Here is a 27,887-nt window from a genome sequence, read left to right as displayed (position 1 = left end):
TAGGGTCTCTCAGTGTGCCCCATGTCCATTTTTGGGACTTATGATATTGGTTCAGTCATGATAGTACAGTGGTGCCTCGCAAGACGAAATTAATTCGTTCCTCAAGTTTTTTCTTCTTGCGAGTTTTTCGTCTTGCGAAGCACGGTTTCCCATAGGAATGCATTGAAAATCAATCAATGTGTTCCTATGGAGACCGTCCGGGGACAGAGGGGAAGCGCCGTGCGCCTTCCCCTCTGTCCCCGGACCTGTTTAAAGCAAGGGGCGGCGGGGAGAAGATTGCTTCTCCCCGTTGCCTGCCCCGCAATCTCTAGGGACAGAGGGGAAGGCGCGTGCGCCTTCCCCTCTGTCCCCGGACCTGTTTTAAAGCAAGGGAAGGGGCAGCGGGGAGAATTGCTTCTCCCCGTTGCCGCCCCTTGGTTCAAAAGGGGTCCGGGGACAGAGGGGAAGGTGCGCGCGCCTTCCCCTCTGTCCCCGGAGATTGCGGGGCTGGCAACGGGGAGAAGCGATCTTCTCCCCGCCGCCCCTTGCTTCAAAAGAGGTCCGGGGACAGTGGGGAAGACGCGCTGCGCTTCCCCGCTATCCCCGGAACTTGCGGGGCAAGCTTCGTTTTGCGAAGCAAGCCCATAGGGAAATGCGTCTTGCGAAGCGGCTAAGAAAACGAAAAACTCCTTCGTCTAGCGAGTTTTTCGTCTTCCGAGGCGTTCGTCTTGCGGGGTACCACTGTACTAGAGGAAGCAAAATATCCCCAGTGACACAAAGGCATTTAGAGACAAAGAAGAAGCAAATGGAATCCTGGCCAATTCTTTTCTAGCATTACACCTGTAGATCTTATGCAATATGACCAACATAATGTAATCCTTATATTAGCAAAGCGGGAGGCTTATTTTAGATAACACAATTTGTACAGAATGAATGTATCAGAATTTTCATGTTTCTGCTCAAGGGCAGTTATCAGGCTCTCAACGTGTTATGAAACCTGCAATGCTCAGCCTATTCTGAATTAATCTTTTTTTCCAGTTGACAATAATGTGAAGCAGAATATATACAACATTAAGAACCTTTTTACAATTTAGCAAAAGAGGATGGCAAGAACACTTGGAATCTAGCTAAAACCAGCTTCCTGCCATTGTACTGATAATATAATATATGTGATAGACCTATATGTACTTCTGAAACATCTCACAATATCAGAGGGATTTTCTGCATTGTGATTCACAGTTTCCTCATGAATGCAGCTTGGAGAGTCATCCTTAATAACATAACTAGGTTGTCAGATTTTTAGAATTAAACGTGTGGTGGATTTCCCCAAGCCAAACTCAGTATCATTTGCCATGTGGGCTTTTAATTATGCCTACACATGCACACACTTCTCATTTCCTTGTCAAGGAAATAATTGTTTAGATTATATCCAGAGGTAGTTCAGTCAATTCTGCCAGTTCATGTGCAGTGTGGATATATCATCGAAAATGAAGTTCAGTTGCGTTCTCAAGGAATTTGCCCTTGGGCAAGAGATTTTGTACAGCTAACCCTCTCTTAGGAGTCTCCTAGGCAAGAAGAGGCTTATAGTAACAGGTAGGCTCTGGTTGATAACCGAGTGCCTTAAGGACATATTGATTTAATGAGTCCCCTGGGCAATCTTGGGCAACCCTTTCCTCAGGCATCTATTTTGGAAGCTATGTGGACCAGCTGGTGAGCTGGGCTGCAGAATTACTGCAGATGTTCCAGCACAATAATGACTTGGTGCCTGAACAAACTGTAGACTTGTTTGTGGACCATCTTTGACTTTTTAGCATCGTTTCACATAGTATTTTGCTCAGGTAAATATGTAGTTAAAGAACAAGATTGTACAAGTCCAGCCCACACCTGAGTCTCTCCACTGTTTGCTTGTGAGATGGTCAAATTTTCATACAAGCCTCCAGGTAGTCTGTCCCACAAAATCAAAGTGTTCAAAGTTCGGACTTACCCAATTAGGCTCAGTATGCATAGGTCCCAATGCAAAGGCTTTTGACTTTCTGAGCCACACATGGCCCAATAGTCATATAATGTTGCCTGCTAGGTTCTTAACAAGCCTTCTGTTTTGGTCATCACAGGCATTAGCAAAAACAGCTGATTTATCAAGGCCCTAACAAGCTGGTGGCATTGGGTTGACAGACTGCATTTTTTGTTTAGCGCATAAAGAATTGTGCAGGCCTAATCGGAGGCCTGATATGTAACTTTTTGTTGACATGAGTTTTACATCCTGTTTACTGATGTCTAAGCAAATATCTCTCTTGAGTAGCAAAATGTTGGTCTTCAAGTAAGTTTCACTCTTCAAGTATTCCTCAGGCATTTGGGAAGAGACCCAATTGCTCTTTCAGGACTGAAGCTGATGTAAAATTGGTGTGCACATAGCAACTCAAAAGAGGCTTTTAAGACACCAGGCATAAGATCTGTGACAATAACAAATAGCGCATGGAGCTGCCATCAGGACAATTTTACATTGCAAAATCATCTCCTGTTTTTCCCTCCTACCCATTCCATCTCCATGAATGAGGTTTACAGTAAGCGATGTCAGTTAAGTACAGTGGGGCTGCAAGGTAATAAGATCCCAGCTAACTTCAGGTGAATTTTTGGCACCTGGCAATACACGTTTGTAATAAATTCCCTTTTAGATCATAACCTTGAATAATTCAAGGCAGCATATGTGCCTTAGAACCGTCTCCTTCTTGGCTTGGTTTGCCACCTTCTCCATCTGCTCCTTTGTTTTTCCTGCTTTCAGTCTTCTTGCTACTGCTCACTTGCAAAATCATTCTTGTCGATTGCTGTCGTTTCTGCTGGGTATTTGAAATAATGGTCTTGGCTGTTCTCGACAATCATTTTTTAACATGCATCTTATGTGAAGACTGAAAGGGGATGAATAAAGAAGGCAAGAAATGAGGAGGGATTGTGCTATATAGGGCCAGCCTACCATTTCTGTACCCCTGCAATCTTAATCTATATTTTGACTTGGATGGCGCTTTTAGATAGAGATGCTACTAGTATCAAATGTTTGTGGGGACTATTAACATTTTATCACCTGAGGGCAAACTAATGTAGATCCCACCTGAATTGCTTCCCTGTGGCTTTGTACAGAACCAGCCATGGGCCTCAAGTGTTCAGAATGCGGTAGGCAAACTCAGTTTCCTGCCAGTAACAATATGGAAATGAGATAACAGAACCAAACAGCATTTGACCATTTGCATTCAAGCATTTGACTTAGGGGGGGTCACAAGCAGTTGTAGGCCTGCTCTAGATTTGCTTGCACCCTACATTGTGTGGAAACAGAAGGGTTTCAGAGGTTTTCCTCCCCTACCAGTGATTAATTCAGGTGGAAAGAGAGGCTGAGCCTCATCACTATGAGCCTTTGCAGTCTTTGACCTGGCTTTTTCATATTACAGTGGTACCTCAGGTTAAGTACTTAATTCGTTCCAGAGGTCCGTTCTTAACCTGAAACTGTTCTTAACCTGAAGCACCACTTTAGCTAACGGGGCCTCCTGCTGCCAGAGCACGATTTCTGTTCTCATCCTGAAGCAAAGTTCTTAACCCGAGGTACTATTTCTGGGTTAGCGGAGTCTGTAACCTGAAGCGTATGTAACCTGAGGTAACACTGTACTATTATTTTGGCAATCTCCTTCAAAGGGGTGTATGATTGAAGATTATGTTTTGACAAAAAAAAAAAGTACAGGTAAAGGACCCCTGACAGTTAAGTCCAGTCGCAGACGACTCTGGGGTTGCAGCGCTCATCTCGCTTTACTGGCCGAGGGAGCCGGTGTTTGTCCGCAGTTTTTCCAGGTCATGTGGCCAGCATGACTAAGCCGCATCTGGCGCTACAGAACACCAAAACCAGAGTAGCGCACAGAAACGTCGTTTACCTTCCCGCTGGAGCGGTACCTATTTATCTACTTGCACTTTTGGGCATGCTTTTGAACTGCTAGGTTGGCAGGAGCAGGGACCGAGCAACGGGAGCTCACCCCGTCATGGGGATTCGAACCGCCGACCTTCTGATCGGCAAGCCCAAGAGGCTCAGTGGTTTAGACCACAGCGCCACCCGCGTATGTTTTGACAAAATATGCTACAAATACCTTGGACACTTGGGAAGAGGATAACCTCAGTCTGGATCTATTTACTAATTCATCTCCAAACTTTTTTTTAAAAAAACAACAACACTTGGGTGTTGTGTGTGGTGACCCAGAAGGAGAATGTTTGCCTCGCAGTTCTTAGGTTGCCAGTCCAAGATTTGCTCTGGATTTGAGTTCTGGATACTGTGCCATGCCTGAATCCAGATGGCCATTCCTCATGACTAACTATGCTTGCACAATACATGTAGAGGGGCTAAGGGCTCACTGGTAGAGCAGCTGTTTGCATTGCAAGAATCCTAGATTCAATTTCTGGCATCACCAGGTGTCAGGCTGGGAAAGACACCTGCCTGATGCACCTGAGAGCTCCTGCCAGATCGGGGTAGGCAGCCGCGCTATGCAAGATGGACCATTAGTCTGACTTGGTCTAGGCCAGCCAGTATTTGCCATAATGGCAAAGTATAACTTGTACAGATTGGGCACAACAACCTGGTCAATTTAACCAGTGTCCTTTTTCTGCATGTCTCCTTCTGTCTTTACTAAACCAAGCACGCAGATGAGCTGGCAGGCATTGGTTGGGCTTTGGCTGCTGTCACAATCATTACTGTGAGTTGAGTGAAACCATGACAACGCCAGTTGCTGGCTTGCTAGGCAGTTGGGTCAATATGAAGGTCAGCCGTGTCATGTAGAAGAGGTTGATTTCCAAAGACAGTGTGAGTGGATCAGACGGTAGGAGGACAGGTTAAGGCTATGGGTGTAGACCGGAATTGTAGTTTCTGTGAACCACTCTGAATAATGTTTTAGGCTACATTGCACCTTTTCAAATTTCATTGAGACCTTGCTGGCAATTGTCACTTCTCTGATACCTATATAATATGAGAGAGAGAGGGGAATCCTAGACTTTTGTTCTTTGCTTAGTCTTGAAACTAGATGGTGTGTTTTTTTCCTTAAAGAAATCAAGGTACCTAGGGATCAAGCCACATGTGTGAAGAGTTGACTCTCTCCTGCTTTATACGGGAAGCACCCGCAGTAGGTTGCTTCTAAAGACTGTTAAGAACAAATATTGTTAGCTCAGATTTTACCCAAGTAGCTTGTTGGCCTATTTTAGGTATTGTGTATATCACTGAATTTTTGTTTGCAGTTCATTTCGATTTTATATATATATTAATACTTGATTTTTCATGCTTATAACATTTTAGTGTTGTAATTATATTCTCTAAACCACTTCAGGACGCTTGGTTGGGAAGCAGTCTATAAATAGTTTTAATAAGTAAAATTGGGATGGAGGAAACCCCAAAATACTTTTGCTGGTACCAGCCAGGCAGGTCCTCTTCTTTTTCCTTCATAAAATGCTCAAAATATTACTTATTCTTGATTCACAGCTAACAAAAAAGAAGCTTTTCATGAATAAAATTTGGTCAGTATGTTTCTAGCTCACATGTTCTTATCAAAGTTAAAAGAGTTATTGACTTGTATTTTAAGTTAAGTTTTTGTTCCATTGTAATAAAAATGACCACATTAAAAACTCAGGTCATAACAATGCCTCAGTGACCGTTTCTGGCTTCAAACAATGTCATTTTGAAGTATGTGGGGAAATCTTGCTTCAGGATTACTGCTGTATGGAACTGTCTTTGTAGATTGATAATAGCATCCACTTCCACTAAATTCAGCAAGATTTTAATATAGAGACATGTCTAAAAGCTGCATAAAAGCAGTTGTAGTAGTAAGAATTTTCATAGTGTTCATGCCACTCTCACTTTCCTTGCCATTGCTTCAGACCTCCTTCTGTTAATGCTTAAAATTCCTCAGGGTACCTTTTGTTATATTTTTATCCTACCAAGATTTGCTTTGCACATTATTTCAGCTGAAGCCCAAGACTTTATAGAATCCTTATGACATCAGTGAAATGCGAGACAATAGCAGTTTTTACACTTTGGTAGCAGTTATAATGATACACTGCGACATCAGAAGGCTTCTTGTATTCCTCAACTGCATTGAAATAGTTTCTCTCGATTTCTGCACAGCCTTAGGATCTACCATTCTGAATACAGCCCCACCACCCTGAAATCTGCCCCTGGCTGAAGGCTATAGACTTCTCTAACTCAGGAACCAAAAGAAATACAGGCTTTGAAATACTGTATGAATAACCGCTCAGAGAACGAGCTGATTTGATAGGAAACGATAGCTGACTATTCTTAGGAAATTCCACGTTGTTGTTGTTTAGTCGTTTAGTCGTGTCCGACTCTTCGTGACCCCATGGACCAGAGCACGCCAGGCACTCCTGTCTTCCACTGCCTCCCGCAGTTTGGTCAGACTCATGTTGGTAGCTTCGAGAACACTGTCCAACCATCGTGTTCTTTTTCGTCCCCTTCTCCTTGTGCCCTCCATCTTTCCCAGCATCAGTGTCTTCTCCAGGGAGTCTTCTCTTCTCATGAGGTGGCCAAAGTACTGGAGCCTCAGCTTCACGATCTGTCCTTCCAGTGAGCACTCAGGGCTGATTTCCTTAAGAATGGATGCGTTTGATCTTCTTGCAGTCCATGGGACTCTCAAGAGTCTTCTCCAGCACCATAATTCAAAGGCATCAATTCTTCGGCGATCAGCCTTCTTGATGGTCCAGCTCTCACTTCCATACATCAGGAAATTCCACAGAGCATCCTAATTAGGGTCCCCCCCCCCCCCAGCTATGAAGTGGTTTAAGGCAAAGCATGAAAAAAATAACACAAGAAACTATAAAAAGCAAAGGTAGTCAGGTTGGCTCGTAAGAAAGCTCAGAAAGCTCATCACAAGGGCCACTTTTATAAGGCCAACTGAAACATCGCAACATGGTGAGAAAGGTTTTGAGAAAGCGAGGAGGAGGAAGAAAAAAAGAAAAAAATGGCTTCATGTTAAAGCCATACTTTCTGCCTTGATTTCAGTTTCAAGATGGAGTATGGGAAGAGGGTTAATAGACTAGTCACTCCTGGCTGCTATGCAGGTTTCAGGTTACAGTGGTGCCCCGCAAGACGAAATTAATTCGTTCCGCAATTTTTGTCGTCTAGCGAATTTTTCGTCTTGCGAAGCACGAAATCCCATAGGAATGCATTGAAAATCAATTAATGCGTTCCTATGGTCAAAAAAAGTCCAAACAAAGCCAAATTTGGTACAACAACAGTTTATTAACTGCTCTTTAAAGTCACACATACTGTAAAGAGCAGTTCAAAAATTGAAGGGAAAATAAATTAACTTTATAAACATGACAGAAAAACATTTAAAAATCAACAAAGTGCACAGTAGTACATACATTTTCTAAGACTCTGGGGGACCACTCGAAGAAGGCTCCTCTTCCACTCTTTGCTTCTTGGTCAAGAACCTGTCCATAGTCTGCTGCTTTATCCGCCTTTTCAGCAGCTCCCTGAAAGACGACATGACCCTCGTATCATAAAAGTTCCCAGCGTCATGTGCCACGTGCTTCTCATGGTGGTGTAGATCTGCAAAAGTCTGCACCTCCTTCCACTTCTGGCAAATGTCCCTCAGTCTTTCGGAGGACAGCCGTTCCTCAGTTGCTTCCTCCTCTTCCAGTGAGGCCTGCTCCTGCGCAGCCTCTGCCTGCAGTTCGACCAGCTCCACGGTGGTCAGCTCGTCGTCGTGCCCCTCCACCAGCTCGCAGACGTCCTCCTCCGTGACCTCCAGGCCCATGGTCCTCCCCAAGGCAACAATGTCCTGCACCACTGTTGACTCTGGTGCTTCAGAGTCACTTGGTGCCACACAGTCCGGCCACAGGCTGCGCCAAGCGCAATTCAAATTTCTCTGGCTGATCCCTTTCCAGGCCGTGTTGACCATCTTCAAGCAGGTGACGATGTCGAAGTGGTCCTTCCAGAATTCCTGCAGGGTGATGGTGGTGCAGTCAGTCACCTCGAAGCATCGCCTGAAAAGCTCCTTGGTGTAGAGTTTTTTGAAATTGGCGATGACCTGCTGATCCATCGGCTGCAGCAGTGGTGTGGTGTTAGGCGGCAGGAACATGATGTTGATGAAGCTGAACTCCTCCAACAAGTCCACCTCAAGGCCTTTAGGATGGGCAGGAGCATTGTCCATCAGAAGCAAAGCCTTCAGCGGCAGGTCGTTGTCCAGCAGGTACTGCTTGACAGCAGGGCCAAAAGCAAGATTGACCCAGTCCACAAATAGCACACGTGTGACCCAAGCCTTGCTGTTGGATCGCCACATGACACTCAGCCGCTCCTTGTCGATCTTGTGTCTCTTGAAGGCCCGTGGGTTCTCCGAGTGGTACACCAGCAGGGGCTTGATCTTCAGGTCGCCGCTTGCGTTGGCACAGAAGAGCAGGGTCAGACGGTCCTTCATGGGCTTGTGGCCAGGCAGCCTGGACTCCTCCTGAGTGATGAAAGTCCTTTTGGGCATCCTCTTCCAAAACAGCCCGGTCTCGTCGCAGTTGAAGACCTGCTGCGGAACGTAGCCCTCCGTCTTCACAAGCTCCAGGAACTCCGCTGCAAAGTCTTCAGCCGCAGGAACATCAGAACTGGCAGCCTCTCCATGCCTGACCACGCTGTGGATGCCAGATCTTGTCTTGAACCGGTCAAACCAACCTCTGCTAGCCTTGAAGACTTCTGGCTCGGCTGAGGTTCCTGGCTGTTCACGGATGAGGTCAGCGTGCAAGGCCTTGGCCTTCTCACAAATGACGGCCTCAGACACTGTGTCCCCTGCACGCTGCTTCTCTTCTATCCAGATGAGCAGCAACTTCTCGACCTCCTCCAGGACAGCTGGGCGGTTCTTCACGATCCTGGTGACTCCCTTGGCTGCATCAGTCGCCAGGATCTTCTCCCTCATCTTCAGGATGGTCCCAATGGTCGATGGGTTCCTGCCGTACTCCCTGGCGATGTCCGTCACACGCATTCCGCCGTCGTGCTTCCAGATGATCTCCTTCTTCATTTCCAGCGTCACCTTCTCCTTCTTCCTATCGCCGGCCACCGCAGCAGCAGTCTTCTTGGGTCCCATGGCAGCACAGCTCCTACCTTCGTAAACTCAGAAACAGAAAAAAAAATCAGTGATGTGCTTCAAACCCAAAAAATACAAAAGCAGCCAGCCACCCACCACACAGAAATTAAAACCCAGAACCAAGGCCTTGAATCCCAAGCACCCCAACCCCAAATCCAAAATCCAAAAACCCCCAAAAAAGTTTTAAAAGTTTAGCTTACCAAATGGATGAAAGAGAAGTTCTGGAAAAGCTTCAACAATCAACCACCGAAGTCCTCAGAAACCTCAAATGGCTGCAAAATAAGTTTAGGAAAAGCTTCAAAAATCACCAATGTCTTCAAAAACCTCAACTGCTCCCACAGACACGCACCAACCCACCCACAACACAGAAATTGCAAACCCCTCCCCAACTGCTCCCCCAGCCCCTCCCCAACTGCTGCAAACCCCTCCCCAACTGCTTCCCCACCCAGACAAAAAAAAATTTCAAAAAATAACAACATGGCCAGCACTCAGAAATTCAAACTCAGAAAAAAAAATTTGAAAAAAAAACAACCATGCCTAGTGGTCACAGAAAATCATAAAAATTCCCCAAAAAGCCCCACATGGTCCCAGATTTCTGCAGAAACCTCTCCAACTGTTCCCCTAGCCAGCCAGCACTCAGAAATTCAAACTCAGAAAAAAAAATTTGAAAAAAAACAACCATGCCTAGTGGTCACAGAAAATCATAAAAATTCCCCAAAAAGCCCCACATGGTCCCAGATTTCTGCAGAAACCTCTCCAACTGTTCCCCTAGGCAGCCAGCACTCAGAAATTCAAACTCAGAAAAAAATTTTTGAAAAAAAACAACCATGCCTAGTGGTCACAGAAAATCATAAAAATTCCCCAAAAAGCCCCACATGGTCCCAGATTTCTGCAGAAACCTCTCCAACTGTTCCCCTAGCCAGCCAGCACTCAGAAATTCAAACTCAGAAAATTTTTTTTGAAAAAAAACAACCATGCCTAGTGGTCACAGAAAATCATAAAAATTCCCCAAAAAACCCCACATGGTCCCAGATTTCTGCAGAAACCTCCCCAACTGTTCCCCCAGCCAGCCAGCACTCAGAAATTCAAACTCAGAAAAAAAAATTTGAAAAAAAACAACCATGCCTAGTGGTCACAGAAAATCATAAAAATTCCCCAAAAAACCCCACATGGTCCCAGATTTCTGCAGAGACCTCCCCAACTGTTCCCCCAGCCAGCCAGCACTCAGAAATTCAAACTCAGAAAAATTTTCAAAAAAAAACAACCTGGCCCAATGGTCACAGAAAATCATAAAAATTCCCCAAAAAACCCCACATGGTCCCAGATTTCTGCAGAAACCTCCCCAACAGTTCCCCTAGCCAGCCAGCACTCAGAAATTCAAACTCAGAAAAATTTTCAAAAAAAAACAACCTGGCCCAGTAGTCACAGAAAATCATAAAAATTCCCAAAAAAGGCCCACAAGCCCCCAGATTATCGCAAACCCCTTCCCAACACCAAGTCCTTGAATCCCAAACACCCCAACCCAAAATCCAAAACCCCCCCAAAAAGTTTTAAAAGTTTAACTTACCAAATGGATGAAAGAGAAGTTCTGGAAAAGTTCTGGAAAAGTTTTGGAAAATCTTCAAAAGTGAGCAAAGTCTGAGAAAAGGCTACTAAACCACGTGCTAACAGTTGCTCCTCGAAGTCAAGTCGCAACTGCAGCTGCTCAAGCTAAGCACCCTTGGTTTTAACGGTTTTTACACAAAGGAAACAAAGTCGCGAGACGTTTTCGTTTTGCGAAGCAAGCCCATAGGGGAATTCGTCTTGCGAGGCAAATCGCGGACGAAAAAACCTTTCGTCTAGCGAGTTTTTTGTCTTGCGAGGCATTCGTCTTGCGGGGCACTACTGTACACCGAGGGGTGCTGGGATGAAAAACTATTTTGAAAATATGCAATCTAGCCGTTTTCTTACTTTAAAAAAAAGAGAGAGATTTCTAGCTTTTCTCATGCCAAGAGAGTGGGGTGGAAGGCAACAGTTGTTATTTTTCAAAGTAAATTCAATGAAACAAAATGCCCACTAAGTACAAGTACTATGTCTAAATTCTTCTGAATATGTTCAGTCTGAGATTTAGTGTGCACATACAGAAGGTCATCTGGTACAATTATCCTAGCTTGTACCATTTCATAGTATGAGATGCTAAATTCCGTATTTGAATGCTCTTCTCCCTAACATCTAGTTTTCTACATGCAAGGAGCATTTTTAAATGGCAAACCGGTGAGCACTCAACAATGCAATCTCCCATCACTACCACCCCATGGCCACCCAACAAACAGCTGAAATCTGAAGTGATGCTGTCTGGAAATTGATGTTGGTGTTGAATAGGACTTAGGCTTTGGCTAGCATGCTGGGGAAAGATGTTCTGCAATTTCAGCCTGCATTTATATAAAGTTAGTCACACATGGCAGACAAGAGCATCTGTTTGTTCCTCTCCCTTTCCCAACCTCCAGTCCAGCCGCTGTATCAAATGTTTACCATTTCTGAACATGGCAAGACATTTTAAGGTACCACAATCCCACTTTTCCAATTGTCAGTTCTATGGTTTAAATAAGAATCAGTTTCTGAGCAAAAGAATCTTGAGCTGATCACCTAAGGATTCATTAGCAAAATATGTCCTCCCCAATTTAGTGTTGGTACTGGAATCTGAAATTTCGTTGTTTTTTTTTTTTGAGCTGATCTATAAACTATTTGCTTTCAAAGGGTGAATGTTTATTATGTAAACCATACGCATTTTGGCTCAACTGAGCCTTCCTGAGGGGCTTATCCTGCTCCCTTCGTTATAAGCTGCTCAAAGCTGTGCTCTGTAAGGCCCCTTAAAATGGATGGTCTTTGAGCATCTTATAATGAAACAGGTGAAATAAGCCACTGAGGAAGACACATTTGAGCCATAACACTTTGGAGGATGATGATGATGATGATGATGATGATGATGATGATGATGATTATTCCTTTCCAGTATCTCTGATATATACTTCCCTCACTTTTTGTTTTCATTTGTTTTCATTTGCATTTGTAAGATGCAAAACTGAGCTGCTGAGGATGTGAGAAATTTAATTTGAAAAAGACCTTGAATTCCCAAGGCCATTGCCTGGTTTCATTCCCATGTTTGCAGCAGTGCCTTTATTTCTGCTCATTCTTAATAGTGTTGATGACAACTACACAGGTCCCTTGGGCTTTGCTACTGTTGTGTTCAATTACAGACGGAAGGTCTGATGATCAGAAATGCTGTTCAGTCACAGCTGCAGTGAGGATGAATGGAAATTGAAGGTGCCACGGACCCCTGAAAACGAGGCCCCTGACACCACTCATTTATTTTAATGACTCAGGCCTAACTTGTAGATTTGAATACAATGACTTTCATAACTCCCCTTGAGAGTCCAGCCATGAAAAATAATGAAATGTTATTGGGCCCAGACTATTAAATTAACTTGCACCCTAACCACATCTCTAGGAGAATTTGATTGGATTTCAATCCATCTGACATGATAATTAAAACTTGCATTTATAATTTAACTTTGTAATAGGAACATGGCACCGTTAGAAAGGTTTTTGGGCCTCTGTTCCGTGAGGGCATCCTGGTGATTAAAGTCACAGATTGTAAAATGGTTTAGTAACAACCGTGGGAGAGGGAAGGTTCAAACACCAACCATAAGCAAGAATAGCAACTATATCTCAAAGATCATGCCATTTCCAAGTCCAGTTGCACCACTGACCAATCCAGCTTACCATCACTATGCCAAACGCCCCTCCAAAAGAATTTGTGTAGATCTTGTCATCCCAAAAAACAGATGGGCAATAAATCTAGTTTCTAATCTCTACCTTTTTGGAATGTGAGTTGGGGGTACACATGCATGAAGAATACTCTTTAAAAATCCCTGAACAAAGAATAGTAGAATGTCAAAGAGAAGACTAGGGTTGGTCTCTCCTCTCTAACATCTGGTTTTGTGTGTAAAGGGATTTTATCATATGAACTGAGAGTATTCAGTCATGTGAGCTCCCACCTGTGTTCTGAAGAGGTACATAGCCTGGAAGCAGATGGCCATTGCACCATCACTGCTTGTGAGAATTAGGCCCTGGTTCAGGAGGCACATTGGCCATCTCTGCCCTAGTTTAGCTAGATGGAAGAACTATGAGGTGACCCTTCAACATGTAGTAGAGTCCACCAAGAAGGTGAGCTGCTCCAAAGGCCTGCTTTGCTGTTGGATCTTTGGACTTGTATCTGGTTCCATAAATTCCATAAATTTTGAGGAGCCTCAAAAAAGGAATAAACATGTGATAAGGTGAAATGTACAGTTGTAGATTCAGGTATCTGAAGAAGTGTGCATGCACACAAAAGCTTATACCTTAGACCAACCTTAGAGTTGGTCTCTAAGGTGCTACTGGACAAGTTTTATATTTTTATATATATTTGTACAGTTGTAGTTCAAGAAATTACACTTTAAAGGGTGTATATTTTTAGAGCTCACCCTATTTTTTGCTGTTTTTGTAATTCTAAGTTTTGTTTTTAAAAAAAAACACCCTTTTAATGTTGTATTTTATATTGTTATAACCTGCCCTGGGAATTTAGGGTGAAGAATGTGTTATTAAATTAAAACAACCAGCACTTTTTTTCCCCAGAAGAGGTGGTGCCTTTTGTTTAGTAATTCTCAAATTGCTCTGACCTGTTCACTCACTGCTTATTACCTCAAGCCAGTTAATTATATTGTTGCTGTATATTATTCTAGGAGGATCTCCTCGTCAATCACATATTAATACTTTTTTGTTTTAATTTATTCATATTTAGCAAGTGAGACCTGCAATGATTTCCACCCAATGTTCTTCACGCACGACAGGTCATTTGAAGAGTTCTTCTGCATTTGCATCCAGCTGCTGAATAAGACATGGAAAGAGATGAGAGCAACTTCTGAAGACTTCAACAAGGCAAGATTTTGGGAAGGGTAGCATTTGGAAGCAAAGCTCCTTTGTTTTCTTCGTTTCCACCTAATATGATTTCATATGTCTCTCTGGACTAGTTTTGAAGGTGATTGAAACATAAAAGGGAACATACTACCATATGTGGTGGTCCTGTCTAGAGATACAAAGATTTTGGAATATGATTTATGAAGAGATAAAGAGATTGATAAGAACTACATTTAGCAAGAAACCGGAAGAATTTTTACTAAAATAAAAAATAAAACTAGGCTATTTATGTATGCAACATCAGCAGCAAGGGTTATAGTGGCAAAACACTGGAAAGATAAAAATACACCCACTAAAGAGGAATGGGTAGTCAAATTGTGCGAGTACTTGGAGCTCACAAAGCTGACAGATTCAATAAGAGATAAACCTAAATAATTGGTGAAAGAAGAATGGGAATGTTTAAATAATTATTTAGGGGACAAGGGCTCAACAAGAAATACCTGGTTATGTTTAGAATGATGCCGCATAGAGAAATGCTCCCTGATACCAAGATGAGGGATTCCTTTGGAATGCAGATAGAGATAATTGATAAGAATAATGATCTGTTGTAAGCTTGACGGAAGTGTACAATAGATGAGCTTTCCTGCTTTGGCTCAGCTTCCTTTTTCTTTCTTTTTTCTATTTTCTTTTCTTTTATCTTTCCCATAGTTGCTTATGTTCTGTGTCACATACTTCTATATTTTTTGTAGTTTTTTAAAGTTTTTTCCCCACTACTATTAAGGAATTTTCCTTTGTAATTTTGGTTGTCTATATTTATATGTACTTGTTGAGAGCAAAATGAAAGTTAAAAAAAGGAAGAAATGTAAAAGGTGAAAAATTTATACGATCTGAAGAGAAACCAGAGTTTTGAATTAGACCAAATTCATCTAAAAAATAAGAATAAGGCCTAATTTAACCCCAGAGTTTGGAGAAAGTGTGATAAAACGTTTGTGAGGGAAAACAAGATTTCAAAATTGCTAGCATTGTTTCCACCTTTAAAATTCTAAATAATTGCGGGGAAATAGCTGAGGCTCCAATACTTTGGCCACCTCATGAGAAGAGAAGACTCCCTGGAAAAGACCCGGATGTTGGGAAAGATGGAGGACACAAGGAGAAGGGGACGACAGAGGACGAGATGGTTGGACAGTGTTCTCGAAGCTACCAGCATGAGTCTGACCAAACTGCGGGAGGTCCATGGGGTCACAAAGAGTCGGACCCGACTAAACCACAAAGTGTGACAATAGTCTTTTATGTGGCATTTTATTCTAATGTGTTGAAACATTGGCAGAATTATGCTTCATTTAAGCGTATGGATGAGCTCAGCAGCTGAAATGTTCAGTAATGCATTGCATAGTTTTAGCATTATAAGTTAACACCTCAGAAGCGATTTGAGCAGGGATAGGGATAGCTCTCCTACTGGAGACAGGCAGGGTCTTCAACTTGCAATGTCCTCTCCAGAAGGGAGGAGTCACCCCGTCTTTCTCTGGACTGACCCTGCCTGCTGCAAGGGATGGTTGGGTCTTTGTGTCTCTCTCTGTATGTGGAGCAAAACACTTGCTTGAGTGCTTGTTTTGTGCGGATTTTCCCTTTGTTTAGTCCTCTCCTTCACCCTGTTTGCTGGATCATCTTTCTGAGTGAGTTTTTTCCACAGTGTTTTCCTGTTGGCTGCCTCCGCCCTCCAGTTTCTTCATTTCTACTTCATTCTCTTCATGTCCCCCTTTCCCAGTTGTCTGGGGAAAGGAAAAGTGTGGGGGCAACTGGATTCTGCTCCGGTTACTGGGCAGGCACAGGAGGAGCCCACAAGGCGACAGGGCCAGGAGCTTGTGTTTCCCATCTTTCTTTTAAAAAAGGGAGCTTTTATGTGACCAATGTCTCTTTTCAAAGCAAGCAGCAGAGGGAATCTTTAGCAGAATGGATGCATTGGAAAAGGAAATTTCTAATGTGAATGCCATAACTGGTACACTGGCTGGGTTAGTGGATTCTGGTGTCTCTGTTAACCTCTTTTTGATATCATGGATGTTGGCTCATATGATGGAGGCGTGATCCGTATTGTTTTATTGGTACTGTTGCTTGTCGTGGCCTTTGGCTAGAACAGCTAACTTACATTGAATTGAATAAAATGTCTATGCAGCTACTTCACAAACAGGTATAATCTTTCAAGTCGTTCTGTTCTGGATGGCTGAGAAGAAAACTTGACTTTCATGGTTGTGCCTTGTTTGGGAGGAGTAGAAGACGCGATCTAGGGTTTGGATTGAACAACAAGCGATGCTTCATGGCTACTCATTCATTGCAAGCCATTAACCACATCTTAACATAATGTAGAAACTAGACAATTGTTAGCACTGGTTTCTTGTTTTGATCCTTCTCATCTTTAAGATCGGTTTTCATTTCAGCAAGCTTACTGTATATATTTAACTGCTGCTTCCATATATTTTCTTATCCCTGCGTGGTGTGTGTGTGTGTGTGTGTGTGTGTGTGTGTGTGAGAGAGAGAGAGAGAGAGAGAGAGAGAGAGAGAGAATGTTAATCTGATGTGAGATTGTATAGCAATTACAGTGTATTGGATTTTAGCTCTTGGGACCCAAATATCTTCCCGAAAGCTACTCAGCCAGCTTTCGTCTTTAATCATAACTGAAGAAGGAAGAGCTCTTTCATTTAATTTTTCATTAATGAAAGTAAATTGTATATTCTAATCTAGAGGTAGCAGGAGTTTTTCAGCTGGCTGGAGCTGCTCTACACATTGAGGGCTTTCTCTGCTGGAGGGCAGTTATGGTTCTTCAATAGCTTGACTGTCAACTTCTCCACTAGGTCACCTTTTTTTTTATTCCCAATGCTGTAATAAATGGAAGAAATCTTAGTTGATTTTTTCTAAATAAACAGTACAGTCTGAACCACTTTATTTGTAATAAGGAATATTGTGGAGAGGTTGATTAAATTTTCTACTTTTAAAATAGACTTTTTAAATCCCCCTTCACAAAGTTTGTTATTTTCTTTATCTGGGTTGGTGCTATTACAGTAATATGAACTTGAAAGAGGCACATAACTTCGCTCCTCTTTTTACTGAGCATTCAGTATGCTCATTATGTTATTGAGGCGATCAGTGCTATTTTTCTAGAAAAAGAGGTGCCAGAACTCACCATGAACACCTCCCTCGTTCTCTTAGAATTGCAATGTCACCCACCTGAGAGGTGCTGGAACTGAGTTCCTATGAGTTCCCCCTGAAAAAAAGCCCTGGAGGCTATTATACACAATCACACTTTCAAGACCATTTGCACCTGCAAATGTTTTGAGGTGCACGTACTGAATTATTTGCAATACATACATGCCTGTAGTTTCCTGCTAACTTTTCCATGCCACAAATGTTCTACAAAGAGTGACCCTCCAGAGAGCAATAATATGGTAACACTTGGAAACTGTCACCGAACATCTAATTTGTGGACGGTCCGACATAAATACACCACTATTGCACTATTATTGCACCAGTGGCTTGTTAGAAATAAAACCCCAGTCTGGAAGTAAGATCGTGTTCTTGCTTAACCTGTGCTTTTGCTCTATAACCCTAATTTAGTTCTTTTCACTAGTTCCGTTTTATTTTGGCATACCTGGATGCATGAATTATTCATACCATTTGGGTATTACAGGAGAACAAAAATGTAGCTGGTTGTCTGCAACCATTAAACTTTTTTCTTCTGTAAAGAAAGTTGTAAAAGGTTTTCCATGCATATTGAAGGTGCCCCAAGAGATCGTTTTACTATCCCAGTTTTACAGAAGGTGGTAAGTCTGCGGATTTCATGAACACAGTATTTCCAGTCACTGAAGTTTGCAGTTGGCGTGTGTGGACATTTTTCTTTCATAATTTTGGCTAGGAGGTGGCATCTGTCCTTTTTTAAAAAAATTATTTAATCGTTTTTTCAATACAAACAACAACCGCAAAAGACACAACAAAAACCATAATAACACCAATAACACAATTTGACAATTCAGATTTGAGTACTGATATACCTATGACTACACCTTTTTAACAATATTTCCCCACCTCTTCTCCTCCTACTTCCCACCACTGTCTGCCTTATCGCTTAAATATTCCTTCCAGATTTCTTCATATTTATCCATTCTTAATTTGCGTCGACATGCAGTTCGTTCGTATGTAGCTAGTCTGTCCATATTATCAATCCATGTGCTCAATGGAATCTTTTTGCGGCTCTTCCAATTCATCGAAACAAGTTTTTTTGCTTCTAAAATGGCACGGTACATCCATTTTTTTTTGACCCCTTGTAATCTCCCACGTTTCCGGAATATAATTTAGAATTAAATTCAATTCACCTAAATAACAATTTATTTTTATTACTCTTGCTATAAATGTCCTCACCTTGAACCAAAATGATCTTATCATCGGGCAATTAATCATCATATGTACCAAGTTCGCACTACGGCATCTCCAGCAGTCGTCTGCACTTATTATTTTCCTCTAGTATAGTTTTGCTGGAGTCCAGTGGACTCTGGATATTATTTTCTGCTGAATAAGTCTTAGTCTTATATCCATAGAGGCTATTTCTGTTGATTTTATACTTGACTCCCATATATCATTTGTTATCTGTACCCCTAACTCTCACTCCATTTTTGCCTATCATATTCTCAATCATATTTCTTTCCGTTGAGTAGGGTTTTATATAGTGCAACTGTAGAGTTCTTTGTTTTTGTTGCAGAAATTAAATCTTGTAGCAGCATTGGTGTTTCCGATGCTGCTATAGCGTCAGGGCCAAACTGCCTTTCCAACATATGTTTCAATTGGATGTATTGCCATTGTGTTTCACTGGTTAATCCATACTTTACTTGCAAAGTCTTATGTTCCACAAATTTGTAATTTTCATCAATTAATTGATTCAATGTCAAAATACCTTTTTTTCATCCAACTTTGCCAAATTATTACTTGATTTCCAATTTATAATTTTGGGTTGGCCCATATTGTTAATTTCTCATGGTGATAGGGTTCATCCTTATTATTTTTATTTATATCATCCAAATTTTTACAGTTTTAATAGTCTCCAGGATAATAGGCTATTTCATAAAATTGGAGCCAAGTTTAGTCCACCCTACAAGAGGTTCAAAGAAACTATATTTGAGAGTAGCCCAGTTGGGATTCCTGCTAGCTCTCCAATCGTTAGTCTTACTCAGCAGGTAGGCCTGGTGATAGAGTTCCAGATTTGGGAGACCAAAGCCGCCTTCCTTGGTTGGAAGTTGCATTTTATGTAGTGATATTTTTGGTGGCTTTGTACCCCATAGGCACGATCTAAATAGTTGATTTATTTTTTGGAAGTAAAATTTGGGAATATGTATTGGTAATCATCTAAGAATGTATAAAAGCTTTGGAACAACATTCATTTTGAGGACATTAACCTTTCCCCTTTCAATATCAAAAGAAATTTCATTTATAATTTGATTCAAATTTAATTTTACAATTTGGTCTATATCTGATGAAATCATGATACCCAAGCATTTAATAAAGTCTTTGCACACCTGAAATTGATGGTTTCTATACAATGTAGCCCTTGGCCCAATTGGTAAAATCTCTGATTTTGTCCAATTTATAGAATATTCTGATATTCTGCCAAAGCTTTTTATTTTCTCCATAATTTTTGGAATTGTATCTTCTGGTTTTGTAATAAATGAAAGGATATCATCCGCAAATAATACAATTTTGTAATTATCTTTGTTGTGGTTTACGCCCTTGATATGCTCATAAGCTGCATCTGTCCTCAACCAGCAGATAAGGAAATGGTGCAGAATTGTTCAGCTGTATAAAGTGGGAGAACATTTTACCTGTTTGGCCTCAGGGAGTGAATTAGTGTAGCTAAAATTAAAAGGTTTTCAGGGTATCTTTTTTCAAAATATTTTAAAATTAGAATGGTAGGGCGACGGCAAGCTTTTTCTTTTTCATTGTCACCTCTCATTAACAGTAAGAATAATCCATCAATATTTTTATTTTTATTTTGTTTTCATTGATATAATACACATACGAAAAACACAGAGACTACAGCAGGACCCCCCCCCCCCGTGGTCATCCCCTCACTGCTCTAGTGGTATCAGGCTGTAATTCTCATACCGTGGTACCTCGCAAGACAAAAAAACTCGCAAGACGAAAGGGTTTTTGGTTTTTTGAGTTGCTTCGCAAGACGATTTTCCCTATGGGCTTGCTTCGCAAGACGGAAACGTCTTGCAAGTTTGTTTCCTTTTTCTTAACACCGTTAATACAGTTGCGACTTGACTTCGAGGAGCAACTCATAGCACGCGGTGTGGTAGCCTTTTTTGAGGTTTTTGAGGACTTGGGTGATTTTTGAAGCTTTTCCAAAACTTTTCCGAAACCGTGCCTCGCAAGACGAAAAAAATCGCAAGACGAAAAAAATCGCGGAACTAATTAATTTTGTCTTGCGAGGCACCACTGTAATTGTTCTCCATAGAGGATAAAGGGTTGTGTGCATGGGGAGAGAGAGAGAGAGAGAGAATTTAATGTTCAGAAGGCCAGTTGAACCCATAGGGACGGATTATATGCACGATTTCAACCACATAAGACATCAAGAGTCTATATTCAGGAGGTTATAATATCCAAATCTGCAAGAATGATTTTGGCAGTTTGTCCTTAAGTCCGGTTTCATTGATATACGAAATAAATAGCCAGCAAATGACCAGAAATCACTTTAGTTTCTCTTTAAGCAAGATACTGATTGCATAATGCTGGTATCTGTGGTTTTTTTATTTCGGTTTTTTAGTCTTTGTCCAATGTATCCAGTTATTCACTTTAACTATAACTAACTGCAACTTCATGGCTTTGAAAATATTTCTCCTGTTACGTAAATCCTTAGCCAAGCCTATGTACAGGAAGTTTAAGCAGCTGACGTGCTCTGGTCCAGGGGGTAACGAAGAGTCGGACACGACTAAACAGCAACAATGCCTTATGCTACTTCCTCTGTAGAACAATTTCCAATTGTATATCAACAACTGTGATAAAAAAAGAGCATCTGAGACTGTTGTATATCATATGCTAGTTGGAAATTGGGCTGTAAGATATAGACGTTCAGGAGAAACCAAGTCCGCTGCCAGCCGTAGCAGTGCCAAGAATGACTTCCTTGACCTGGCTATTGCTTGGGAATATGTAAGGTCTCTAACTTGAAAAATCCTATCTGGTGTCTGCATAACATGAGCTAACAAGGATTTCTGAAGGCAGCTGCTCTAGCTTAAATAGTGAATCCAAATGTAAGGAGGGCAAAATTATTTAGTGCTCCTTGCAGAATACATTCCCAGCCATCAAAATGCATTATTCAGAGAGGGGAGCAAGGCTTCTTTACCCGGCTGGATAAGGTAAAGGTAAAGGTACCCCTGCCCGTACGGGCCAGTCTTGACAGACTCTAGGGTTGTGCGCCCATCTCACTCAAGAGGCCGGGGGCCAACGCTGTCCGCAGACACTTCCGGGTCACGTGGCCAGCGTGACAAAGCTGCATCTGGCGAGCCAGCGCAGCACACGGAACGCCGTTTACCTTCTCGTTGGTAAGCGGTCCCTATTTATCTACTTGCACCCGGAGGTGCTTTCGAACTGCTAGGTTGGCAGGCGCTAGGACCGAGCAGCGGGAGCGCACCCTGCCGCGAGGATTCGAACCACCGACCTTTCGATCGGCAAGCCCTAGGCACTGAGGCTTTTACCCACAGCGCCACCCGCTGGATATCCTGGGTTAACTCAATGTTCTTCAGTAGCAAGTTGGTTTACACATTCATTGGGGCGACTCAACAGCTGAAATACTGTAGAAAAAAGAAATAAATCGGTGTGTGTACCTCTAAGTGACAATTTAAACAGCAGCAGGATTGATGTTTGATATGCATAGGTAAATCTTTAAATATTTGCGGACACAGTGAGCCGTGAGCGATCCAATGGAGTTGAGCGTGGCTGGAAAACTCTGCAACTGCTTGTATGCACGTAGAACCGTATTTACTGTTCAGACCTCCCTGTTGGCCGGCAGAGCCAGAGCTGTTTGAGGTTGAAGCAGGTGACAGTAGCTGTGACTGACGTCTGCTGCCCCTCTGAAGATAGGGAAATTCCAGCCTTTACGAGGAAGAGTGGGATAGAAATTTAATAATAATAAAGAATCTGCCTGAAAGTTGGTCTGCAAAGTAAGCAGTGACAATTGTAAGGGGTAAAATCAAATGTATGAGAAGTGCTTCATCAGTGATCCTGTGTACACCAGGGAATGGGAACCTGCAGACTAAAGTTTCCACCAGGAGTGGCTGGTGGGGTGAAGCCATGGAACTGGAATTTCCTTTGACGAAGACAGGTTTAGCAGACTGAGAGGTAATAGAAAATAAAGTAATTTTAGAGTAAATCTTACCTTTCCAGCTCTTGGGATTAGTGCATATTAAATTCCACATATTGCTGCTGAGGTCATTAGCCCTTTATGACATCGTTTTGCAAACAGATGATTCCTATAAATACATCCTATCCATTAGGCATTCTGGGCACATAACTAAAACATTTTCATTCCTCATTCTAACTTGTTTCACTGCAACCTGCTGCACATTCTTTTGTAAAATGAGAGTGGTTTCTAATTGAAAAAAAAATGCCATTGAGTTATAGTGAAAACCTGTTAGGAGACAATAATTGGGTGCACTGAGGGTTACCGGCTCTACTTCATTAGAATCCATTTATTTGAAGGGACTTTGGAACTTAATGCTGTTTGGCATCTTTTGCAGGGATTGTATTAATTTAAGAAACATCTCGTATTTAATCTTTTATATAAATACTTTTTTAAAACTTGTTGGAAATGTAGCAAGTGGGTTGTTGCAGTTTCTCTCTCTCTATATATATATACAGTGGTGCCCCGCAAGACGAATGCCTCGCAAGACGAAAAACCCGCTAGACGAAAGGGTTTTCCGTTTTTGAGTTGCTTCGCAAGACGAATTTCCCTATGGGCTTGCTTCGCAAGACGAAATGTCTTGCTAGTCTTGTGATTTTTTTCGCTCCCCCCCCCTTTTTCTAAGCCGCTAAGCCGCTAATAGCCTTTTAGCCGCTAAGCCGCTAAGCCTTTAATAGCCGCTAATAGCCTTTTAGCCGCTAAGCCTTTAATAGCCGCTAAACCGCTAATAGGGTTGCTTCGCAAGACGAAAAAACCGCTAGACGAAGAGACTCGCGGAACGGATTATTTTCGTCTTGCGAGGCACCACGGTATATAAAATCTTTCTTACGTTTGGCTAGTCTGCTTTTATAGCTTTGGACCTAGAATCCAACAATCATAAACTGTAGAGTTGGAAGGGGCCCTGAAATGCAGCTGAGGTGTTCAGTTGTTACTTTCCAGGAAGAAAATTCAACCTAGAAGGAGTCACAGGTTTCTGTATGTGCATTTGACTCACTGGGGTGGGGAAGATGTAAGCAACAAATGAAGTGGCCCGTGTCACCTTTATTTGAACACAGTATTTCCCTGACTGCTACATGTTTTATTGGGTAGAATTGGGCCTGTGTGTCAACTGCATTCAAATAAATAAAGTACAACCTGGGTCAGCTGATTACTTGTCCCTGTGATAGGTGAGGGTGTTCATATGCCCAAGAGTGCAATCCTAAGTTTGCCTACTCAAAGCTAAATCCCACTTAGTTAAATAGATTCCAGTGTGAGATTCACTTCAGTGTGAGATTCATTTCTTGACAGAAAGTAATGAGTGAATAGGCCCTTTGAATTAATAGATATATCTTGCTGCTTTGGAAAACCTACCCATCGGGTCGGATTTTTTCTGAAGGTAAGAACAATATTAAAAAGGAGTAGTCAGCCACAGCCAATAGGGGACCTTTACCACTAATGAAACTTTAACTTCTAATATAAAGAGAACATCCTTACCGTATTTTTCGTCCCATAGGACGCTCCATCCCATAGGACGCACCTAGTTTTTTTTGGGGGGGGGAAATAAAGGAATCCCCCCCCTTTATTTCTCCCCCAAAACCAGGTCGGGGAAACCGAACCAGGTCGAGGAACAGCGGGATGGCGGCGCTGCGTGTCCTTGCTGTCCCCCGAGCTTGTGGGGCTGGCTGATGTCTGCCCGGTGCGAGGGGCGCTCTGCTTCAGGGCGCCCCTCACGCCGGGCGGCAGACTGCTATCCGCAGCGTGGGGAGCCCTGCGGGGAACTCCTGCAGGGCTGCCTAGGCTGCGGATGTGTTCCCGAAGCGCCGGGCGCTCTGCTTTCAGCGCGCCCGGCACTCCGGGAAGCAGGCTGCTATCCGCAGCCTAGACAGCCCTGTGGGATGTCTTCCTGAAGCCTGGAGAGCGAGAGGGGTCGGTGCGCACCGACCCCTCTCGCTCTCCAAGCTTCAGCGAAATCCTGCATTTGCCCCATAGGACGCACCCAGATTTCCCCTTCATTTTTGGAGGGGGGGGGGAGTGTGTCCTATAGGGCGAAAAATACGGTATATTGCAAATAACCACACATTTGGTGCAGGTATCCCCTCTGGCACTGGTCAAAATACCTGTTGCCCAATGGGAGGAAGGTGTTGGCATGAAGATTTAGTAAATCTATCCAGATCTGCCAAGGCTCAAGTCAATGATGTATTGACAACCTTAACCCACACACAAAGTAATTTTCCTTACATAGATACTGGAAGCCCTGTTTAGGGAGGGTGATGTATGGGGGTCAGAAAACGCTGCCTCTAACATGCTGCATCTTCAACAGAACATTTAAATTAAATAGTCATTTACTACAGTTGTCAGACAATTCATATTACAGCCAAGTACCTTAGTACACAGCGCAGGTGGCACTGTGGTCTAAAACACTGAGCCTCTTGGGCTTGCCAGTCAGAAGGCAGGCGGTTCGAATCCCCGTGATGGAGTGAGCTCCCGTTGCTCGGTCCCTGCTCCTGCCAACTTAGCAGTTTGAAAGCATGCCAAAAAGTCCAAGTAGATCAATAAGTACTGCCCCGGCGGGAAGGTAAACGGTGTTTCCATGCACTGCTCTGGTTTCCGTGTTCCGTTGCACCAGAAGCAGCTTAATCATGCTGGCCACATAACCCGGAAAAACTGTCTGCAGACAAACGCCAGCTCCCTCGGCCTGTAAAGCGAAAAACTGCAACCCCAGAGTCGTCTGTGACTAGACTTAACTGTCAGGGGTCCTTTACCTTTACACCTTGGTCTGAAAGCAGTGCTTTAGGACTCAGGCTGGCAAAAACTTCATGAAAAGCTGTTGGAGCAATCATGAGAAAGGTTTTTTGTTGTTCACTTGGTTTCCAGTTACTAGAAAAACAAGGGGAAACTGCATTTTTTTTAAAAAAAAGCTGCATCACATATATCAGGGATGGGGAACCGTGGCCCTCTAGAAATTGTTGGACTCACCTTCCATCATCCCTATACATTGGTCATGCTCTCTGGGTCTACTAGGGAATTATAGTACAGCAGCATCTGGGGGGCTGTAGGTTCCCCATACCTGTCCTGCATGTATGCGCTGGGTGCTACTTGCATCTGCTCCGATGGGCTCTGCTCTTGAAGTCAGTAAAAAAATCCATGCCCTGACTCCATTCTCATATCTTCAGTGGGCTACTGCTCCCCCACTGAGGCCAGAGAGCTCCATCAACTGGGCCTGAACAGAAACCAGGTGTCTTGATTTCAAGAGATGAGCATAAAACAGAAAGTTGGCAGAATGTGTGGGGCGGGAGGGGGGGGGAGGTAGACACAAAGTGTTTGTAGTGTGGAATTAATGGTGCATTATTCTGTAAGAAAAATAAGCCATACCCCAGTGAAACATTAATTTTGCATGAAAGCATAATGGGCACAGCCAAAGAAGAGATGGATCCCCTAGAGCAAAAAGAAGACGATGCCATGAGTCAATAAGTAAATTGTTTGCAATAAGTCACTGAAAATCTAGAGCAAATATGTAGGCTCTGCCTTTGATGTTAGAATTTAGTCTCTGTCTTTGATTTTGTTCATTGGTGTTGTGATTTAAAAAACACAACTGCCTAATAAATGCAAATGTTGAGAGACTCTAGGCATCTCTGGTGGATCTTTCTTGCTGACGTCACGTTGCAGCAACGACACGGGTCTAATCATGATCTAATTAGTATCTTCCGTTTGCTAATGTTTGTGTTGTGATCTTTATTGAACTTCATCTACAGCTTTTCGTGTACTACTAGGTTTTCATGGGGCAAGATTTTAGTAGCTGCACTGTAGAAGTGGTTGAACATCTTGTTAAGGACTAGAGAGGTTAGTAACTCAGGGGTCAGCAAACTTTTTCAGCAGGGGGCCGGTCCACTGTCCCTCAGACCTTATGGGGGGCTGGACTATATTTTTTTTGGGGGGGGGAATGAATGAATTCCTATGCCCCAGAAATAACTCAGAGAAGCATTTTAAATAAAAGCACGCATTCTACTCATGTAAAAACACGCTGATTCCTGGACCGTCTGCGGGCCGGATTTAGAAGGCGATTGGGCCGCATCTGGCCCCAGGGTCTTAGTTTGCCTACCCATGGGTTAGTTCATTATATATGGGATTCGCATTATGATCCTTCCAGTTTACTAAGAACACGTTCAGAGCCCCAGATGTCAGTATTTGTACATACATACAATTTAAGCTTCTGCAGTTATGACGTTCCAAAGCATTCTTTTATTGTTATTTATTTCTATCTGGCCTTGTTCAACTATTCCTGGACAAGAATTCAAGTAAGCATTCACTGCACACTACACAATAGAAAGGGCCCCTCTTTTCTTCCTCCTGAAACATCTCTGTACAGTGGTACCTCGGAAGCCGAACAAAATCCGTTCCGGAAGTCCATTCGACTTCCAAAACGTTCGTAAACCAAGGTGCGGCTTCCGATTGGCTGCAGGAAGCTCCTGCAGCCAATCAGAAGCCACAGAAGTTGCATCGGACATTTGGGTTCCAAAGAATGTTCAGAAACCGGAACAGTCACTTCTGGTTTTCAGTCGTTCAGGAGCCAAAACATTCGACTCCCAAGGCGTTTGAAAACCAAGGTACGACTGTATAGTGGGGTTCAACCTCCTGACACAGATCCCCTCAACCCTATTCCCACCTTCTTCCCTCACCCCCTTGTTTCTTTCACACCTCTAAAAAGACACCTTGACATTCCATATATCTTGTAAAAAGACAGGCACTTGCCAGGCCATTGGGTTTGCTTTAACTTACAGTTATATTTATTCATAACTAAGGAATACCATGAGTTTGTAGAATCAGGGCTTTTTTCAGCCAGAACTCACAGAACTCAGTTTCGGCACCTGGTGGACGCCATGGTGCACGCCTTTGCCATTATAAAAGAACAGGGGAGGCATTCAGGTTGAATTCCTGCACCTCATTTTCCATAAAAATAGCACTGTGAAGAAACATTACTTTCTTGCGGGGTGACTCACTTCCTAAAGAACATATACTGATCACCTGAGGTTTCTGTTAGTAGGGATCATAGGTAAAGGGTAAAGGGACCCCTGACCATTAGGTCCAGTCATGACCGACTCTGGGGTTGCGGCGCTCATCTCACTTTATTGGCCGAAGGAGCCAGCATACAGCTTCCGGGTCATGTGGCCAGCACGACTAAGCCGCTTCTGTAGGGATCATATCTAAGCCCATATCACTATTCCAAGAGATATTTAGCAGTGCTAAATTGGGATTCAGATTACTGCTTCACTACAATCCACATTTAATCTGGGCTGATAATAAAAAAAAAGTGGTAGCAAAATGACCCCAAACATTGGCCATATGTGTCATCTCCCTTGGATAACAAGCTAGCTGAAAGTCAGTAGAATAAAATATTAGGTTTGGGCTGTTCAACGAGGCACAAATACGAAAATAGGTTGAAGGAGGGTTGGTTTATC

General features: G+C 42.8%; 1 protein-coding gene across 5 annotated transcripts in view; it reads left to right on the top strand.

Moving 5' to 3' along the window:
* ELMO1 (engulfment and cell motility 1) overlaps positions 1–27,887 on the top strand; it is a 318,949-nt gene that overhangs the window by 202,222 nt on the left and 88,840 nt on the right. For all 5 annotated transcript variants that reach the window (XM_077916521.1, XM_077916522.1, XM_077916518.1 and 2 more), the window contains one exon: positions 13,900–14,036. In XM_077916521.1, coding sequence (XP_077772647.1) covers positions 13,900–14,036 — 137 coding nt within the window. The remainder of the gene's footprint in view (positions 1–13,899; positions 14,037–27,887) is intronic.

Source organism: Podarcis muralis, chromosome 12, assembly GCF_964188315.1.
Source record: "Podarcis muralis chromosome 12, rPodMur119.hap1.1, whole genome shotgun sequence".
In the NCBI taxonomy this organism is placed as follows: Eukaryota; Metazoa; Chordata; class Lepidosauria; order Squamata; family Lacertidae; genus Podarcis; species Podarcis muralis.
Note: the sequence above shows the minus strand (reverse complement) of the source record. Positions and strands in the feature narration are given on the sequence as shown.